The 21,994-nt window shown below is 45.7% G+C and overlaps 1 protein-coding gene across 3 annotated transcripts in view; it reads right to left on the reverse strand.

Annotated features, from left to right (window-relative positions):
- The window catches only part of gse1b (Gse1 coiled-coil protein b), a 544,566-nt gene extending 529,057 nt beyond the window's left edge, over positions 1–15,509 (reverse strand). For all 3 annotated transcript variants that reach the window (XM_067998135.1, XM_067998134.1, XM_067998133.1), the window contains exon 1: positions 13,162–15,509. In XM_067998135.1, coding sequence (XP_067854236.1) covers positions 13,162–15,465 — 2,304 coding nt within the window. In that variant the 5' untranslated portion in view covers positions 15,466–15,509. The remainder of the gene's footprint in view (positions 1–13,161) is intronic.
- Between the last annotated feature and the right edge of the window lie 6,485 nt (positions 15,510–21,994).

Raw genomic sequence — 21,994 nt, forward strand, 5'->3', positions numbered from 1 at the left:
GGTGGTGGAGGGAGTGAATGTTTAGGGTGGTGGATGGGGTGCCAATCAAGCGGGCTGCTTTGTCCTGGATGGTGTTGAGCTTCTTGAGTGTTGTTGGAGCTGCACTCATTCAGGCAAGTGGAGTATTCCATCACACTCCTGACTTGTGCCTTGTAAATGGTGGAAAGGCTTTGGGGAGTCAGGAGGTGAGTCACTCGCTGCAGAATACCCAGCCTCTGACCTGCTCTTGCAGCCACAGTATTTATATGGCTGGTCCAGTTAAGTTTCTGGTCAATGGTGACCCCCAGGATGTTGATGGTGGAGGATTCAGCGATGGTAATGCCGTTGAATGTCAAGGGGAGGTGGTTAGACTCTCTCTTGTTGGAGATGGTCATTGCCTGGCACTTGTCTGGCGCAAATGTTACTTGCCACTTATCAGCCCCAAGCCTGGATATTGTCCAGGTCTTGCTGCATGCGGGCACGGACTGCTTCATTATTTGAGGGGTTGCGAATGGAACTGAACACTGTGCAATCATCAGCGAACATCCCCATTTCTGACGTTATGATGGAGGGAAGGTCATTGATGAAGCAGCTGAAGATGGTTGGGCCTTGGACACTGCCCTGAGGAACTCCTGCAGCAATGCACTGGGGCTGAGATGATTGGCCTCCAACAACCACTACCATATTCCTTTGTGCTAGGTATGACTCCAGCCACTGGAGAGTTTTCCCCCTGATTCCCACTGACTTCAATTTTACTGGGGCTCCTTGGTGCCACACTCAGTCAAATGCTGCCTTGATGTCAAGGGCAGTCACTCTCACCTCACCTCTGAAATTCAGCTCTTTTGTCCATGTTTGGACCAAGGCTGTAATGAGGTCTGGAGCAGAGTGGTCCTGGCGGAACCCAAACTGAGCATCGGTGAGCAGGTTATTGGTGAGTAAGTGCCACTTGATAGCACTGTCGACGACACCTTCCATCACTTTGCTGATGATTGAGAGTAGACTGATGGGGTGGTAATTGGCCGGATTGGATTTGTCCTGCTTTTTGTGGACGGGACATACCTGGGCAATTTTCCACATTGTCGGGTAGATGCCAGTGTTGTAGCTGTACTGGAACAGCTTGGCTAGAGGCGCAGCTAGTTCTGGAGCACAAGACTTCATCACTACAGCCGGGATGTTGTCGGGGCCCATAGCCTTTGCTGTATCCAGTGCACTCAGCCGTTTCTTGATATCACGTGGAGTGAATCGAATTGGCTGAAGACTGGCTTCTGTGATGGTGGGGATATCGGGAGGAGGTTGAGATGGATCATCCACTCGGCACTTCTAGCTGAAGATGGTTGCAAACGCTTCAGCCTTGTCTTTTGCACTCACGTGCTGGACTCCGCCATCGTTGAGAATGGGGATGTTTGCAGAGCCTCCTCCTCCCGTTAGTTTTTTAATTGTCCATCACCAGTCACTTGAACCCACAACCTTCTGACTCGGCAGCAAGAGTGGCACCAGTCAGCCAAGGCTGACACTGAAGAGTTTGAAAGAGTGTTTCAAACATTTCTATTGAAGTTATAAGTACATAATCTGACATATGCTGCAGCCTAGACACACACTCCTAGTCATGGATATTCTCTCGGTACAAAACTAACAAGATATATGGAAACAAAAGATGCTTCTGTCAGGACGCACAATTACAAACGCACCATGATATATAAAGCCCAGGGTAATTGTACCGTTCGTTATCTTGATGTTATCACCAGGCTTATTTTGTGAAGTAGTATCAATGCACTATAGCAACAATCACAATCGCATTGAATCCATTACACTTTAGTATTGTGATATATTTCTTACTTCATCACCTCAAATTGCTCCCACCACTAGTGACAGACCTGTAACCAACTATATTTCACCCTAATATTGTACAGCTCAAAATACTCTCCAGGCAACACTTGTTTGGAAGGTACAGTAGCATAGTGGTTATGTTACTCGACTGGTAATCCAGAGGCCTGGACTAAAAATCTGGAGTTATGAGTTCAAATCCTACCATGGCAGCTGGTGAATTTAAATTCAATTAATTAAATAAAAATCTGGAATTAAAATACTAGTATCAGTAATGGTGGCCATGAAACTACCGGATTGTCGTAAAAACCCATCTGGTTCACTAATGCCCTTTAGCGAAGGAAACCTGCCGTCCTTACCCGGTCTGGCCTATATGTAACTCCAGACCCACAGCAATGTGGTTGATTCTTAATTGCCCTGCTGAAATGGCCTAGCAAGCCACTCAGTTGTAAAATCTCGCGACGAAAAGTCACAATAAGAATAAAACCATCCGGACCACTAGGCACCGGACACGACAAAGGCAAACCAAGCCCAGTCGACCCTGCAAAGTCCTCCTCACTAACATCTGGGGACTTGTGCCAAAATTGGGAGCGCTGTCCCACAGACTAGTTAAGCAACAGCCTGATCATAGCCATACCCACAGAATCATACCTATCAGCCAACGTCCCAGACTCTTCCATCACCATCCCTGGGTATGTCCTGTCCCACCGGCAGGACAGTTCCACCAGAGGTGGCGGGACAGTGATATACAGTCAGGAGGGAGTGGCCCTGGGAATCCTCAACATTGACTCTGGACCCCATGAAATCTCATGGCATCAGGTCAAACATGGGCAACAAAACCTCCTGTTGATTACCACCTACTGCCCTCCCTCAGCTGATGAATCAGTCCTCCTCCATGTTGAATACCACGTGGAGGAAGCACTGAGGGTAGCAAGGGCACAGAATGTACTCTGGGTGGGGGATTTCAATGTCCATCACCAAGAGTGGCTGGGCAGTACCACTACTGACCGAGCTGGCCGAGTCCTGAAGGACAAAGCTGCTAGACTGGGCCTGCGGCAGGTGGTGAGCGAACCAACACGAGGGAAAAACTTACTTGACCTCGTCCTCACCAATCTACCTGTCGCAAATGCACCTGTCCATGACAGTATTGGTAGGAGTGACCACCGCACAGTCCTCGTGGAGACGAAGTCCCGTCTTCGCACTGAGGACACCATCCAACGTGTTGTGTGGCACTACCACCGTGCTAAATGGGATAGATTCAGAACAGATCTAGCAGCTCAAAACTGGGCATCCATGAGGCACTATGGGCCATCAGCAGCAGCAAAATTGTATTCCACCACAATCTGTAACCTCATGGCCCGGCATATTCCTCACTCTACCATTACCAACAAGCCAGGGGATCAACCCTGGTTCAACGAGGAGTGTAGAAGAGCATGCCAGGAGCAGCACCAGGCACACCTAAAAATGAGGTGCCAACCTGGTGAAGCTACAAATCAGGACTACATGCATGCTAAACAGCTGAAGCAACATGCTATAGACAGAGCTAAGCGATTCCACAACCAACGGATCAGATCAAAGCTCTTCAGTCCTGCCACATCCAGTCATGAATGGTGGTGGACAATTAAACAACTAACGGGAGGAAAAGGCTCTGCAAACATCCCCATCCCCAACGATGGCGGAGTCCAGCACGTGAGTGCAAAAGACAAGGCTGAAGCGTTTGCAACCATCTTCAGCCAGAAGTGCCGAGTGGATGATCCATCTCGGCCTCCTCCCGATATCCCCACCATCACAGAAGCCAGTCTTCAGCCAATTCGATTCACTCCACGTGATATCAAGAAACGGCTAAGTGCACTGGATACAGCAAAGGCTATGGGCCCCGACAACATCCCGGCTGTAGTACTGAAGACTTGTGCTCCAGAACTAGCTGCGCCTCTAGCCAAGCTGTTCCAGTACAGCTAAAACACTGGCATCTACCCGACAATGTGGAAAATTACCCAGGTATGTCCTGTCCACAAAAAGCAGGACAAATCCAATCCGGCCAATTACCGCCCCATCAGTCTACTCTCGATCATCAGCAAAGTGATGGAAGGTGTCGTCGACAGTGCTATCAAGCGGCACTTACTCACCAATAACCTGCTCACCGATGCTCAGTTTGGGTTCCGCCACGACCACTCGGCTCCAGACCTCATTACAGCCTTGGTCCAAACATGGACAAAAGAGCTGAATTCCAGAGGTGAGGTGAGAGTGACTGCCCTTGACATCAAGGCAGCATTTGACCCATTGTGGCACCATGGAGCCCGAGTAAAACTGAAATCAATGGGAATCAGGGGGAAAACTCTCCAGTGGCTGGGGTCATACCTAGCACAAAGGAATATGGTAGTGGTTGTTGGAGGCCGATCATCTCAGCCCCAGGACATTGCTGCAGGAGTTCCTCAAGGCAGTGTCCTAGGCCCAACTATCTTCAGCTGCTTCATCAATGACCTTCCCTCCATCATAAGATCAGAAACGGGGATGTTCGCTGATGATTGCACACAGTTTTCAGTTCCATTCGCAACCCCTCAGATAATGAAGCAGGCTTGGGCTGAAAAGTGGCAAGTAACATTTGCGCCAGACAAGTGCCAGGCAATGACCATCTCCAACAAGAGAGAGTCTAACCACCTCCCCTTGACATTCAACGGCATTACCATCGCCGAATCCCCCACCATCAACATCCTGGGGATCACCATTGACCAGAAACTTAACTGGACCAGCCATATAAATACCGCGGCTACAAGAGCAGGTCAGAGGCTGGGTATTCTGCAGCGAGTGACTCACCTCCTGACTCCCCAAAGCCTTTCCACCATCTACAAGGCACAAGTCAGGAGTGTGATGGAATACTCTCCACTTGCCTGGATGAGTGCAGCTCCAACAACACTCAAGAAGCTCGACACCATCCAGGACAAAGCAGCCCGCTTGATTGGCACCCCATCCACCACCCTAAACATTCACTCCCTTCACCACCGGCGCACTGTGGCTGCAGTGTACCATCCACAGGATGCACTGCAGCAACTCGCCAAGACTTCTTCAACAGCACCTCCCAAACCCGCGACCTCTACCACCTAGATGGACAAGAGTAGCAGGCACATGGGAACAATACCACCTGCACATTCCCCTCCAAGTCACACATCATCCCGACTTGGAAATATATCGCCGTTCCTTCATCGTCGCTGGGTCAAAATCCTGGAACTCCCTTCCTAACAGCACTGTGGGAGAACCTTCACCACACGGACTGCAACGGTTCAAGAAGGCGGCTCACCACCACCTTCTCAAAGGCAATTAGGGATGGGCAATAAATGCCGGCCTTGCCAACGACGCCCACATCCCATGAACAAATGAAAAAAAAAATGGGCTGCTTGAAAGGGTGGTGGAAGCAGATTCAATCCTGGCTTTCAAAAAGGAATTTGGATAAATACATGAAGGGAAAAAAATTGCAGGGTTACAGGGGAAGAGCAAGGGAATGGGACTAACTGGGCTGCTCTTACAAAGAGCTGGCATGGGCTCGATGGGCTGAATGGCCTCTTTCTGTGCTGTAGCCATTTTATGAATTATAGTTCGGTTACATGTCCGTCCAATTGAATGACATCATAGAACAAGGGTCCACATGATTAATTGGTCACAAATGGTCATATTCCCTTAAGTAGAATATCATTGGTTAAAAATAAAAAGGTATTTAAGGTCGTGCTACGCCCATACAAATCAGAAGTTTTTCCACAAAGGACGGGAGGTTCAAGGAGGTTGTAAAGAGCTTTGGAAGCAAGTCTGCAAAATTGAGGAAGCGTAAAGATTGAAGGTTAGGACAGATTAAGTGTTTAATCAAACAGAAGTGAAAACTGCAAGGTGTATCATTCCAGCAGTTTATTATCTGAGCAGAGAGACAGTAAAACGGCGGAACTGGCAATGCCAGCCTACTGCACAAGATAATGCTCACGATGATTTAGACTCAGTGAATTAATAGTAAGCATCCAATCACTTTACTGTAATCCTTAATACCAGACCATAGAATTCTAATTGTGTTGCATAAAAACATAATAGGAGCAGGAGTAGGCCATTCAGCCCCTCAAGCCAGCTCCGCCATTCAATCAGATCATGGCTGATCTTCGGCTTCAACTCCTCTTTCCCGCCCGATCCCCATATCCCCTGATTCCCTTAGAGTCCAAAAATCTATTGATCTCAGTCTCGAATATAGTCAACGACTGAGCATCCACAGCCCTCTGGGGTAGAGAATTCCAAAGATTCACAACCCTCTGAGTGAAGAAATTTCTCCTTATCTCAGTCCTAAATGGCCAACCCCGAATCTTGAGACTATGTCCTCTAGTTCTAGATTCTCCAGCCAGGAGAAACAGCCTCTCAGCATCTACCCTGTCTAGCCCTCTCAGAATCTTATGTTTCAATGAGATCACCTCTCATCCTTCTAAACTCCAGAGAGTATAGGCCCATCCTATTCAATCTCTCCTCGAACAACAACCCCGTCATCCCAGGAATCAATCTAGTGCAACTTCGTTGCACTGCCTCAAAGGCAAGTATATCCTTCCTTAGGTGAGGAGACCAAAACTGTACAAAGTACTCCAGGTGTGGTCTCACTAAAGCCCTGTACAATTGCAGCAAGACTTCCTTATCCTTGTATTCCAAGCCCCTTGAAATAAAGGTCAACACATCATTTGCCTTCCTTATTGCTTGCTGTACCTGCATGTTAACTTTGTGTTTCGTGTACAAGGACACCCAAATCCCCCTGAACACCAACATTTAATAGTTTCTCACCATTTAAAAAAAATGTTTTTCTCTTCTTCCTACCAAAGTGAATAACCTCACATTTCCCCACATTATACTCCATCTGCCACCTTCTTGCACACTCACTTAACCTGTCTATATCCCTTTGCTGACGCTTTGTGTCCCCTCACAGCTTACTTTCCCACCTAGCTTTGTATCGTCAGCAAACTTGGATACATTACACTCGATCCCTTCTTCTAAGTCATTAATATAGATTGTAAATAGCTGAGGCCCAAGCACTGATCCTTGCGGCAACCCACTAGTTACAGCCTGTCAACCTGAAAATGACCCGTTTATTCCTACTTTCTGTTTTCTGTCCGTTAATTAATCCTCTATCCATGCTAATATATTACCCCAATCCCATCAGCCCTTATCTTGTGTAACAACCTTTTGTGTGGCACCTTATCGAGTGCCTTTTGAAATTCCAAATATACTACATCCACTGGTTCCCCTTTGTCTACCCTGCTAGTTACATCCTCAAAAAAGGCTAATAGATTTGTCAAACACGATTTCCCTTTCACAAAACCACGTTGAGTCTGCCTAATTATATTATGATTTTGTAAGTGCCCCATTACCACGTCCTTAATAATAGATTCCAACATTTTCCCGACGGCTGATGTCAGGCTAACTGGCCTGTAGTTCCCCGTTTTCTCTCTCCCTCCTTTCTTGAATACATTTGCTACCTTCCAATCCACTGGGACAGTTCTAGAATCTAGGGAATTTTGAAGATCACAACCAATGTATCCACTATCTCTGCAGCCACCTCTTTTAGAACCCGAGGATGTAGGCCATGAGGTCCAGGGGATTTGTCGGCTTGTAGTCCCATTAATTTCTCCAATACTTTTTCTTTACTAATAGTAATTACTTTAAGTTCCTCACCCTCATTTGTTTCCCCACTATTTCGGATATGTTTTTTGTGTCTTTTACGGTGAAGACAGATACAAAATATTTGTTTCACATCTCTGCCATTTCTTTATACCCCATTATAATTTTTCCTGGCTCAGCCTCTAATGGACCAACATTTACTTTCGCTACTCTCTTCCTTTTTACATCCTTGTAGAAGCTCTTACAATCTGTTTTTATATTTCTTGCTAGTTTACTCTCATATTCTATTTTCTCCCTCTATCAATTTTTTGGTCATCCTTTGCTGGTTTCCAAAACTCTCCCAATCCTCAGGCTTACTACTCTTCTTGGCAACATTATAAGCCTCCTCTTTTAATCTAATACTATCCTTAACTTCTTTAGTTAGCCACACAGATGGATCACTTTTCCCATGGAGTTTTTGTTGCTCAATGGAATGTATATTCATTGAGAATTATGAATACTTCTTTAAATGTTTGCCATTGCTTATCTACCATCATATCTTTTAATCTAATTTCCCACTGTAGGTATTATTAAATAAACTGGTATTAATTAATAGATCTCTGTGTCGGAGTTCACATTTGTTATCTCTGGCACATGGGAGCTAAGTTACACTTCACTCAGTGCTATACTGTGGTCCTGCTGTGATTCACTTGGCTTGGTTGACTATTGATATACAGGGTTATGTTTCTGTCTAAGGGCAAGTTAATTTAGGCATTTTATAAAACCTAGACATGAATAGTAAGTTCAAATTTAATTTTACAGTGTGCGTGTGCTTTTTAGGGAAAAGGGGGGAAATACATCTGATATTTCAGCCATGGCTCAGTTGGTAGCACTCTTACCTCAGAAAGTCCCACACCAGAGATTTGAGCTCAAAATCTAGACTGACACTCCAGTGCAATACTGAGGGGGTGCAGCACCTCCGACAGTGCAGCACTCCCTCCTTTGGATGAGATGTTCATTATCTCAGGATGTCCCAAAGCACTTTACAACCAATAAAGTACTTTTGAAATGTAATCACTGTTGTAATGTAGGAAACACTGTAGCCCATTTGCACACAGCAAGGTCCCACAAACAGCAATGAGAAAACAACCAGATAATCTGTTTTAGTGCTGTTGATTGAAGGATAAATGTTGGCCAGGACACCAGGGAGAACTCCCCTGCTCTTTGAATAGTGCCATGGGATTTTTTACAGCCGCCTTGAGAGGGAACATTTCACCCAAAAGACGGTACCTCCAGCAGCATCAGCCTAGATTTTCTACTCAAGTCTCCAGAGTGGGGTTTAAACCCACAACTTTCTAACTCAGAGGCGAGAGTGCTAAAACTGTGCCACGTCGGACACCAGAGGTAAAGTAAGAAGTTATGACAGGACTCCTAGCATTCAGCACTGTTGGGATTAGCTAATGGTAGATTTTTTTAAAGTTTTTTAAAAAAAAAGTTTAAAGTCACGAAAATACCATTAAGAAATACTGCAATGCCACGGAGTGTAATCAAGAAGCTTTGACAGCAAAGCTGATGTGGAATAGCAGCGAAAACTTAATTTAGGTTAAATCAGTCTGTGACGGCCTCCTGGAAGGCAGTCTGGCATCTCTGCTCTCCAGTGCGGTCAGTAATCTCCGAAATTACAGTGACACAGTTGCGTTGATGTGCATCCAAAATTGTCTCCACATCGATGTAAAAGTGGCAATATAATATCCCAAGAATCTCCTGAATTGGAAGAGGGAGTGAACCAGCACGGTGGTGGTGATCAAGTGAAGTGAGAGTAGGTGGTGTAAAGAAAGGCTAACCTCTCCCACAGAGGAAGCTGTGGCAAATCACTGGGCATAAAGGATCCCTTTTTGCTACACTTGGAAAAAGCTTTTTTAAAAAAACCACAGCTATAATTCTGTAACCGTACAAAATTCAGCATTGCTTTTTTTGTTCCCCAGCAAAAATACTTGACTCAAATGTTTGCACTGAAACATACCTAAATCTCCGCTCCCCACCATATAAGCTAACACCATTCGAGACCCCTGTTTGAGTGTAATTGAATGTATAAGCACTAGAGGGTGCAGTTATGTAATCTTATAACAGACTACAGTGAAAAAAAATAGCAGCAGTGCACACTTAGTATTATTTTTATAATCAAATAAGCAAAGCCCGCAATCAGACAATCATCGCATAACTGATGCATTGTTTATAATCGTTCCCAGCTGTTTCCCTACTCCTCGGGTTCAGTAATGTGGGCGACAAAGCTACACATCTGGAATTTTCATTTCCACTCGGCAGCAAACCGAGGTAGTGAATCCAGTTTTCAGCACTGCAGCCTGAATGACAGACCAGAACTACATGTTCCAGATATTACTTAAATACCATCATTATTTTATACCCTTTCCTTTGTACATGCAGGAAAGCAGCCATTCCATCCATGCTGCACGTTACTGCAAATGAAGCAATTCACAGACACACTTGTGTGTAACTGCACCAAGTGCTGTGCCACTGATCCATACAGGACAAGGTCCCAGGTTTAATCCCTGCTCTGTGCTGAGTTAGCAGAGATCAGTATGGATAGCAATGGAGGCATGACAATCGTTTTCAGCGGTCCGAAGCTAAATTGGAGGTGCGGGGGAAGACAGGGAAATCCTCCGGGGTTTCCACTTCCGATTGCTCTCCAGCGATGCCTGCTGGAAAAACAGAATCGCACTCAGCTGCCATTGCCCAGACAGGCAAAAAGCCTCCACACTCGGATAAAGGTACAAAGGCCTGCGGGCACCCAGTTGAAAACGCAGCGTTAGTCTCCATGTCAGGGGACAGAAGGAGAAACAAACTGTAATTCCGTGTAAACCCTATCTTATTTCTGTTCATACATTATTTTGGTTGTATAACTAGAGGGTAGTAAGTGCCTTGCTGTTAAACGTTGTATTTTCAGGAAAGATACAGAATGGATAGCTCATCGTGAGGAAAGGCAAAGCCAGTCGTGAGTGAAATTTTAAAAAAATTACCCCTCCAGTACTGTTTGTTCAATGCACTGCGTGTTTTTTTGTGGGATTTCGAATAAAAACCCTAACAGAAAAGCAGTGGAGGCTATCACAAACCATCAAGCAAAGTTATGCAGTAGCAACAACAACTTGAATTTATATAGCACCTAGTAAAATGTCCCAAGGCACTTCACAGGAGCAATTACCAAACAAAATTTGACACCTAACCACATAAGGAGATATTAGGGCAGGTGACCAAAAACTTGGTCAAAGTGATAGGCTTTAAAAGGAGCGTCTTAATGGAGAGCGAGGTAGAGAGGCGGAGGGGTTTAGGGAGGGAATTCCAGAGCTTAAGGCCGAAGCAGCTCAAGGCACGGCCACCAAAGGTGGAGTGATTAAAATCGGGGATGTGCAAGAAGCAAGAACTCGAGGGGCGCCGAGATCTCGGAGGGTTGTAGGCCTGGAGGAGGTTACAGAGATAGGGAGGGGCGAGGCCGTGGAGGGATTGAAAACAAGGCAGAGAATTTTAAAAATTGAGGCGTTCCCAGACCGGGAGCCAATGTAGGTCAGCGAGCACAGGGGTGATGGGAGAACGATTCTTGGTGCGAGTTAGTATACAGGCAGCAGAGTTTTGGATAAGCTCAAGTTTATGGAGGGTAGAAGATGGGAGGCCAGCCAAGAGAGCATTGGAATAGTCCAGTCTAGAGCTAACAATGGCATGGATGAGGGCTTCAGCAGCAGATGAGCTGAGGCGGGGCGGAGACAGGTGATGAAAAGGAGATGGAAGTAGGGAGACAGATCAAACATTTCCAACCTTAAGCCACCACAAAAGATGAATAAATCTTTACAGAATGCTGCACTACTGTGCAAGTTCAAGTATCTTTGCAAAAACTCAGTGGTTTACTCCTATGTGCACTGATCAATTGCTCCAAGAAGCAGCATTTAACTACAGTCTGGTTCATTGCATCTAGGCTGACACAGCACTCCAGGTTAAAGTTCATCCTGGCCTGGAGTTGGGGGGGGGTGGATTTGATGGATTTTTCTTAAAGGTACATGCCTAATGAAAAAGAAAAGTGCATTCTTCCAACTTAGAGGGCCACAGCTTTTATAGAAAAAGTGTTTCGCAAACAAATGATTGCCAAGCACTACATGCAATGAAGCAATTTGTGTAAAGACAGCACTGTGAATTGTGAAAATCTCACTCGCGCGTGATGCAGCGCTGTGACCAGGTTTATCTAGCTTAATGGTGCTAATGCACTACACAAAACAAAAGTTGCCCTGAAGCTCAATATGCCTTACTTTGTGCCAACACCCTTCTTGTGTGAAGCTCTGAATTCCCTCGGATTGCTACCATGACAGACCTGTAGCTACCAATACTTCACCTCAAATGTTCCTACAGCTCAAAACGTTCTCAGACACACTTCGATCAGGAAGGACAACATCTATACTTAATTATACCACTGGTTATTTTTCACAGTTCAAGTGGATTTCCAACAGAAACTTCACACACCCACTATTACACGTTACTGAGATCCAAATGACGAAAAACACAAGCCTGTAGTGTGGCCCATGTGAAAACTTCACACTCTTCACACTTTGCTGCAATCCCAGATAGCAATGTGATTCTGTCTCAATCAAAATGATGTACAGTTGCTCTCCCAATGCAAGCAGCAAGACACAGCCTCTTGAATATTGAGCTAGACGAGGCTATTCCGAAGTGACAAAACAGGATCCACATGCTCATTGTAGCAAGGGCAAAAAGGTGATGACGAGCCAGTACGGATATAGTGTCTATCCTATTAGTCAGGAAACAACTGCTGCCAAACTTCTTTTGATAAGGGAAAAATCAGATCTCATCACAGAACAGTAAGAAACATATCATTTGCAGTTTGTCTCATATTTACAGGTTACTCATCTTTTGAGCATTCTGCGAATGACATCAAATTTAAAGCAATTTGTAGAAAAGTCTCCAAAGTGATAAAGTTCTCACAATGCAACAGTATGCTCACTTGTGATGAGCAGCTTGATGCAGCAATGGCTGGGAAGAGGTTCTAGATTAACTCTTTGAGTAACTCCTTTACAACTTGCAAAATATGTCTTGCCATGTATGTTAACTGCAAAGTAGATTTTTTTAAAAATTATTTTTCTCAGTCTTAAACACGAGAGAAATGCACTGAAAGTCAAGACTAATGTGTCACGTGTTCAACCCCCCCCCAAAAATGAATCGAAAAAGCAAAGAATGCTGTGTCGAAAGGCAGGATCTCATAACATCACACCACTCCAGCTCTACTTCAGGATTAACAAGTCCTCATCGTTTTAGGTTGAGTGTGTGCCTCTCCGCTTCGGATGTGCGATGGCAGCCACCTTGTTGTCTCGGGTTATATCCTTGACTCTATTTGAGTTTTATTTGGGTACAATCCTGTTGCTAACGGAGTTCTCAAGTAGTCAATGCGCCCATTCGGGCAGGCACCATCTGCCCAGGTTTAAAATGCCTTTGATAGTGAAAGCGCAACCTGTCTCACACAGCTGAGATGAACAGGTCGCCTGTCCCAAATACAGATTATTTTTGGACACCTCGAAATACAGCAGAGCGGTGTACCTATGCCAGATCCATTGCCTTGTGAATATAACTGTACTGCAAACTAGCAAAAAAAAAACTATTATTCCCAAAGTGACAGCACAAATCAGATGCAAGTTACTGGGCCATCACATCTAAAAGAAACAAACTGTTTACCTTCACATTACTGGACGGTGATAAAGAATCCGTTTGGCTTCCTTGTTTGAGGCAGTTCCCAGCCAATACCATTGCTCTGCAATCCTCACACGTCCCAATTGTCAACTGTTTGCCATCGTCCACCACAAGAGCATCAGCCACTCGAGGTGCATAGAGGAACACGGGAAGCCTGTTTATCGTGACAGCTTTCAGGCCAAGGTAGCGCCTTCTCTCCTGTCTGCAGAAGAAGCAGACAAACGTGTCCACTTTGTACTGTCTGGACCAGGGACTGCTGGGATGCTGAGAGTTCTTCCCCTGCCACCACTGCTCGAGGAGATCGTGACAGCACAAAACGCAGGCAAAAGCCAAGCCCGTCGAATCCGTGGGCCGGGTTCGGGCTGCAGGTGGGCGAGCGGCCAAGAAAGGAAAGAAAGGTTCGCGGTCGCCGTGGCGACTGGGCGGATTGACGTTCAACTGAAACTCCCGTCCGGCTTCCAGCTCCGTGCCGCACATCAAACACACCGACGTGTGCCCCGTCCTCAAAGGCTGGCGCGCAACTGAATTGGGGCAAGAGGTCCCAGCGTTGATTTGTAGGTACCTCCTGAGGAACGCCTGGGCTGAGGAGATCAGCTCCTCCCGTTCCGACGCTATATAAGCTGACCACATGTCTTCCAGCACGCCATAGCATCTCTTACAGCAGTAAACTTCTCCGCACTCAGTCATCGCTTTGGAATTCGGAGGGCGCGGCAGGAGGCGAATGAACGGGAAGTACATGGCAGTGTCCCGTGCGCTACCACGAAGGCTCCTCGAACCCACAGCTTTGGTCTCTCTGCCACAATCCTCGCCACAGAGATAGCAGCCCTGCTGAGCCGTTTTCCCATCGCCTCCCAGGTCTCTCTCGCCGACGTTTTTTGTAACTGTGCCCAAAACGCCAGCATTCAAGGGCACCACGTAGAGGCGCTGCAGCACTGGCACGTTTGCCACCTCAAAGCCCTGCCACTGTTGCATTAACGACACGTGGCAGAACGAACACACCAAGGTGCTGCCCTCCGGGCTCAGAGGCCGGGCCCCTGGAGGAGGATTGTGAAGCCACAGAAAGGGGAAAAAGGGTTCATTGGAAGTGCTCTCCTGCTTCTGGACGTGCACTCTGTGCTGTGAAGTCTGGAGCAACTTCGTGCCACAGATGAAACACAAGTGATGCTGAGGTTCTGCCGCACTCCTGGTCTTTGCAATGACACTTCCCGCTTCCCTGGCTTGCCTGTTGACCTTTACCACCTCCTGGATGTGGATGTCCCCATTCTGGCCATCACCTTGCTCATCACTACTGGTGATGTTGATCTCGTCTTCCGAGGAGGAGGAGGAGGAGGAGGTGTAGTAGTCACAGGGGTTGCTGCTGTCGCTGTGCTTGAAAGGAGTCAACTGGCCGAAGGTCTCATCGGAGGAGCTCGGAGCCCCAACCGGGGACAGCCTCGGGGCGGCCAACCCAACACCGCCTGCCCCTTTCTTAACCTTCATCGGATAGCCTCCGTGGGGCGAGTCGGGGCAGCTGCTGCTCCTCGTCCTCCTCCTCCTCCTCTCGCCGTTGTGGCAGGAGGCGAGCGGGCGCTTGAGGCGGTGGTCGGTCACCGGCTGGCCGGGAATCAGACGCATGTCCTGGGCAGATGGTGCCAGGGAGACCGGGAGCCCGGGGAACTGCTGTGCCCGGGCGGAGGTGCTTAGGACGGGATGGTGGTGGTGGTGATGGTGGTGATGGTGAACCTGCGAGATGTGGTCCAGATCCTGATCCTGATCCTGATCCAGGTCCTGGTCCAGCTCCTGGTCTGAGATGTCCTGGTCGGACAGGGAGGAGAGGTCGGAGTTGGGAAGCTCCAGGTCCCTCCCGCTCCTGGTCTGGTGGGGCAGGCTGGTTTCGGGCTCGTAGGTCGGGTTCCACTCCTGGTTGACCCTCCGGCTGTCGCACTGGTGCGGTCTCTTGAGCCAGTACATGCGCTTGTCCACCGGGGTCCGGGACGCCTCGAACGAGTCCCACTGCTCGCCCAGGAAGCAGCGGCACACGGAGCACACCAGCACCGAGCCCTCGGCACTCACCTCCCGGGCTCCGGGAGCCGGCTCCTGGTGCAGCAAGAACGGGAAGTAAGGCAAGTCGGCATCGGGGCTCTTCCCCCGGACCTGCAACTTCTGCTCCCGGCCCGGGCTCATCCACCCGCCGCAGATGAAGCAATGCAAGCGAGCCGAGCCGGGGACCGAGCTCTCTTCCCCGGACGCGATCGCTGCCATCAGCCGGTGTTTCCTGGAGATCGGTGCAGCCGGTTCTTTGTCGCTCATGATCGCAACCGTTAAGGGTGAGCGGTGGGTTGGGGCTGGAGGTGTCTCTTCCCTCCCTCCCTCCCTCCCCTCGCCTCCCCTTCCCCTCCCTCCCTCCCTCCTCCGCCCGGCTGCGGGTTAAGGGCGGACTGAGAGAGCTCTCACTGCTGTCGGAGGCTGCTCCAAACTTTGCAGAGCTCTCCCCTCCGCCCGGCTGTGCAGCGCCATCTCCGAGTGAACATCTTCACCCTCCCACAATGCAACTCCTACTCAACAAACTTCCAGACCCCACAAACACAACACACACAACACAAACACTCATCAAACAAACTTCACACATCGCCATACCCCGGGGGATAGGGCAGAGAGAGAGAGAGAGAGAGAATATATAGAACAGTCACACTTCAATCAACTGCATCTTAAATAAGGAATTCTATATCCCCAGTTACCTCCACTCAACTGTCCTTTAAATAAGGAATTCTATATCCCCAGTTACCTCCACTCAACTGTCCCTTAAATAAGGAATTCTATATCCCCAGTTACCTCCACTCAACTGTCCCTTAAATAAGGAATTCTATATCCCCAGTTACCTCCACTCAACTGTCCTTTAAATAAGGAATTCTATATCCCCAGTTACCTCCACTCAACTGTCCCTTAAATAAGGAATTCTATATCCCCAGTTACCTCCACTCAACTGTCCTTTAAATAAGGAATTCTATATCCCCAGTTACCTCCACTCAACTGTCCTTTAAATAAGGAATTCTATATCCCCAGTTACCTCCACTCAACTGTCCTTTAAATAAGGAATTCTATATCCCCAGTTACCTCCACTCAACTGTCCCTTAAATAAGGAATTCTATATCCCCAGTTACCTCCACTCAACTGTCCTTTAAATAAGGAATTCTATATCCCCAGTTACCTCCACTCAACTGTCCTTTAAATAAGGAATTCTATATCCCCAGTTACCTCCACTCAACTGTCCCTTAAATAAGGAATTCTATATCCCCAGTTACCTCCACTCAACTGTCCTTTAAATAAGGAATTCTATATCCCCAGTTACCTCCACTCATTTAATTGCCCTTTAAATAAGGAATTCTATATCCCCAGTTCGCTCCACTCAACTGCCCCATATCATATCATCCATCCACCACCACCCCCCCCCCAGTTACCTCCATACCACCCTTTTTGTAAATTTAAATACCCTTCAAATATTTATCCAATTCCCTTTTGAAAGTTACTATTGAATCTGTTTCCACCACCCTTTCAGGCAGTGTATTCCAGACAATAATAATTCGCTGTGTAAAAAAAATTTCCTCCTCTCCCCTCTGATTCTTTTGCCAATTACCTTAAATCTGTGACCTCTGGTTACCTGCCATCCTGCCAGTGAAAACAGTTTCTCCCTATTTACCCTATCAAAATCCCTCATGATTTTGAACACCTCTATTAAATCTCCCCTTATGCTTCTCTGCTCTAAGGAGAACAATCCCAGCTTCTCTAGTCATTTTACTCTAGCACAGGAAAAATTAGAGCATTTACCACTGTACTGAGAATTGAATTTAAAACATTTGTATCCTCCCCCAGCTTAGAAAAAAAATCAAAATTTGAAGACCAAAAGGCCATATGAGATAGGAGCATGAGTAGGCCATTTGGCCCTTCGAGCCTGCTCCGCCATTATTGAGATCATGGCTGATCTGATTTTTACCTCAACTCCACTTTCCCGCCCTTTCCCCATATCCTTTGACTCCCTTGCTGATCAAAAATTTGTCTCACTCAGCCTTGAATGTATTCAATGACTCGGCCTCCACAGCTTTTTGGGGTAAAGAATTCCAAAGATTCACGACCCTCTGGGAGAAGAAATTCCTCCTCATTTCTATCTTAAACGGACGACCTCTTATTCTGAGACTGTGCCCCCTAGTTTTAGATTCCCCCATGAGGGGTAACATCCTCTCAGCATCTACCTTATCAAGTACCCTCAGAATCTTATATGATTCAATAAGATCTCCTCTCATTCTTCTAAACTCCAATGAGTATAGACCCAACCTGCTTAGATTCTGGTTACTGTAGGTTAAAATTCCCGAAAAGATTTGGGTTTTGAATAAAACTTGCGTTCGAACGACAGAACTAAATCTAAACAAAGAACAAATTTGCATTTATATAATGTTATGGGGAAGGAGCAGGGGAGTTGAACTAATTGGATAGCTCTTTCAAAGAGCTGGCACAGGCATGATTGGCTGAATGGCCCTCTTCTGTGCTGTATGAAAACATGGTCACTCTTCAGCTTCTTTGTTACTGATTGAAAACTGTAGTAAAATAGACTGTTTTTTGCAGCTTGTGATTGCTTTTCTTTATTGGTCTCAACTTAAAAAATGCAACTACAAGTGTGGAAAACCAACTGTTAACATCCACATAAAAGGCAGAGACAAAGTAAATATTTTTTGAAGTGTTTAATGAAAAACTTCCCTCACAATTCAAATAGCTGGTGAAATGTTTTCTTTGCAATCCCCTCCGTTTGTTTTAATAATCCTGCCCTTTAAAGTCCTCCTACCAACAATATACAACTGAAATTCTTGAAATGTTTCCACTGTTTATCATGGTGCAAGATGCTTATCTGGCACTGACGTCCCACACATGGGACTGCAGAGCATCGATGTACTATCTTTGTTCTGGAGAATTTGAATGTTTATGTTTCTAACTGATACAAACATCTGGATCATAGTGCAAAAAAAAAGAGGACTCCTTTCATATATGATTGATGGAGCCCCTCACTTACTACAATTTATGACAAAACTTGTGAGGAAGTATATGCCCTTACACCAGTATCTTGCCAGCCCTGTCCTATTAATGCCAGAACTTTAATCCATCCATCTCTGACTGTAACTATTTATTTATTCCATCTGTTGCTTGCTCATTTTAAAAAAAAAATGTTATTGGCTCTTTTTCCTACCATGTTGTTCTCATGACTGGTCTCTTTCACTTACTGCACCTCTCTGTACTATGACAATATACATATCATCCTTTATCTCTTCCCCCTCTCATTTAAATAAACCCCAGCCATGTTTAAACCAAAGTGTTTCCCATTGTAAGTACAGCGTTATGCTTTGCAATAGACTACTTTCCTTTAAAGCTATTTTGGTACGGATGTTTATTTTGTTACGAATAGTTTGTTGTTACTGTTACTAAATAAATGGCTTGTAGTGTTGGATCAGGACTTTACTGCCCATGTTTTGTTAGCTGGTGTCACAGTTATTGAATTCACATTGAGAAACTTGGTTGCATCATTTGCACATGGCGTAAAATCACTCAAAGAACCTCTGGGTTCTTTCCCCAAAACAGCAGGACGATGATGCCCATTTAACTAGTGTGCGTACAGGGCACCTTTGTTATAAAGAAAGAACGAACTTGCATTTATATAGCGCCTTTCATGACCTCAGCACATCCCAAAGCACTTAACAGCCAATGAAGTACTTTTGAAGTGTAGGCACTGTTGCAATGTAGGAAACGTGGCAGCCAGTTTGCGCACAGCAAGCTCCCACAAACAGCAATGAAATAAATGACCAGATCATCTGTTTTAGGGTCGAGGGATTAACTGTTGTCCAGGGCACAGGAGACAACTCCCCCGCTCTTCTTCAAATAGTGCTGTGGGATCTTTTACCCCTGAGAAGACAGATGGAGCCTCAGTTTAACATCTCATCCAAAAGATGGCACCTCCAACAGCGCAGCACTTGCTCAATGCTGCACTCAAGTCTCTGGAGTGAACCATCCTAGCATGTATCAGAGCTGGCTCCAAATTCTCCCACAAAAGTGACAAATAATTTTTAACCCTTTAAGGAGGGGGATATCACGGGTAAGTTAGCTTAATGATTTAGAATTGCCAGTAATAGGACACAGCTTTGCATTCAGAACTCCCCACAAACTGAGTTATCCATCTCGGCTAGACTACCTAAGGGAGGGGCTAAGAGGAACAGCCACAAAGAGGCTGGGAATGACAATTGGGGGGTTAGTGTTCATGATCTTACACCTCTTAACCATGGTTCCTAGCAGCTAGTTATAGAACAGCATTGACAGAATGGAACAAAACAAACAGACTGAGTATTTGTGAAACTCTTATGATAAGTAAAGCAAGTAAAAGAATTAAATCCAAAGTATTAGTACTCGCACAATCTAAACATACAAGAACCATATGGAGTGCAGTTTCATATCTTGGCTCCACTCACTTAGACTCTCTAAAACTACAAAAGAATGTCAGCATCAATAGTTGTACTCAAAAATGCAATAAAAAAGAACTGGCTACCACTCACTTTTCTTGCACCCATGACTACAGAAGAACATTAAGGATAGTATTGAAGTCCTGGGAAGGTGCTGGCAGGTCTTCACATTTGACAACTTCTATAAGTAGCTTTTCATTTAATAGCACATTGTTCTTTCTCTCCACACCCAACCCCCACCACCCACCTGCTATCACAAATGTTCTGCCCCCCTCTCCTGAAGGCATTGACTATTGCTGGGGTTTGGTTCAATGGGTTCCGGTAACCATCTGGGTCCTCAGCCAAGATGCCATATTTCATTTATGGCTGAGATTATTTGATCTAGCACAGACCAGGGACCGAGCCTGGAATCTTCCTAGTCTGCATGGCTTGGTTCCACACTGAGCAATGCATTTACTAACTAATCCAATAATGAGGCTCTAATCCTAAAGCTACATAATACATTAAAAACCTTACATCTGTGCCCACTTTCTGTCATCTTTTCCCATTATAAATCCATAGGTCCATATTTATATTGGAAACTACCTATGTAAACTTGTCACAGTGTAATTATACCATCCTGTGGTGGTGCTGTAGCGCCTCAGTTTTGCATCTCCCAGGTCCTCAGCCTGTTCTGCAGAGAAACTACTACGTTCCAACCAACTCTACTTCCCTGCTTTTTAAATTGTCATACATTTTGCTATTTAACTATAAATAGTAACAACAACTTGCATTTTTATAGTGCCTTGAATGCAGTAAAACGCCCCAAGGCGCTTCACAGAAGCGTTTAAAAAATTTGACACCGAGCCACATAAAAAGAGATATTAAGGTAGGTGACCAAAAGTTTGGTCAAAGAGGGAGGTTTTAAGGAGCATCTTAAAGGAGGAGAGAGAGGTAGAGAGGGGAGGAGGTTTAGGGAGGGAATTCCAGAGCTTAGGGCTTAGGTAGCTGAAGGCACGGCCGCCAATGGTGGAGCAAAGAAAATCGGGGATGGGCAAGAGTCCAGAATTAGAGGAGCGCAGAGATCTTGTAGGATTGGAGGATCCCTATTTAGACATTTTAAAATAAGGACTGAATACGATATGTTATATATTTGTAAAAAATAAAAGGCGCTATCCCGTGATATTGCACACAGCGAGTGAAAACCAGTTGTAGTCTTCTGGTGAAGTGGTTTAGAGGGCAGGAGATAATTGACCATAGCATGTTATATACATTAAATATACATACATATGAAGGGCATCCACATTCAGAAATTGTTAATAAATATATACTTTTCTGTCTACAAAGCACAATTATGAGGCAGATTGTTTCTGGAAAAGAGACTAAAAGAAAGGAAAGACTTGCATTTATATAGCGCCTTTCACGACCTCAGAACATCCCAAAGCGCTTTACAGCCAATGAGGTACTTTTGAAGTGTAGTCACTGTTGTAATGTAGGAAACGCGGCAGCCAATTTGCACACAGCAAACCCCCACAAACAGCAATGAAATAATGACGTAATATTTTAGTGATGTTGGTTCAGGCATAAATATTGGCCAGGACACCAAGGAGAACACCCCTACTCGTCTTCAAAATAGTGCCACAGGATCTTTTACGTCCACCCAAGAGGGCCTTGGTTTAACATCTTATCTAAAAGACAGCGCCTCCAACAGTGCAGCACTCCCTCAGTACTGCACTGCAGTGTCAGCCTAGATTATGTGCTTAAGTCTCTAGAGTGGGACTTGAACCTACAATCTTCTAACTCAGAGGCAAGAGTGCTACCATTGAGCCATAGCTAACACCTACATGAGTTGGCTGGATTGATTTACAGTGTCTATTGATATTCTCACTGTCTGCCTCATGTATTTTCAAAGAAAGAACTTGCATTCCTGTAGAGCTTCTCACATACTCAGAATGTCGCAAAGTGCTTCACAGCCAATGAATTACCTTTGAACTGCAGTCACTGTTGTTGTGAAGACAAACTCAGCCCATAGCAAGGTCCCACAAATAGCAATATGATACATGACATGTAATCTTTTTCATTGATGGTTAAATGTTGGTCGGGACACCAAGAAAACTCCTCTGCTCTTCTGTGAATAATGCCATGAGTTCTTTTACATCCAACCGAACATGCAGACAGGGCCGTGGTTTAACGTCTCATCTGACCTCCAACAGTGCAACACTCCATCAGTCCTACACTGAAGTGTCAGCCTAGATTATGTGGTTCAAATTTAAAGGGGGTGCAGGAACGGAGAGACCTGGAGGTGGACGGGCACAAGTCTTTGAAGGTGGCAAGGCAAGTTGAGAAGGCTGTTAAAAAGGTATTAT

This window comes from Heptranchias perlo, chromosome 16 (genome assembly GCF_035084215.1).
Source record: "Heptranchias perlo isolate sHepPer1 chromosome 16, sHepPer1.hap1, whole genome shotgun sequence".
In the NCBI taxonomy this organism is placed as follows: domain Eukaryota; kingdom Metazoa; phylum Chordata; class Chondrichthyes; order Hexanchiformes; family Hexanchidae; genus Heptranchias; species Heptranchias perlo.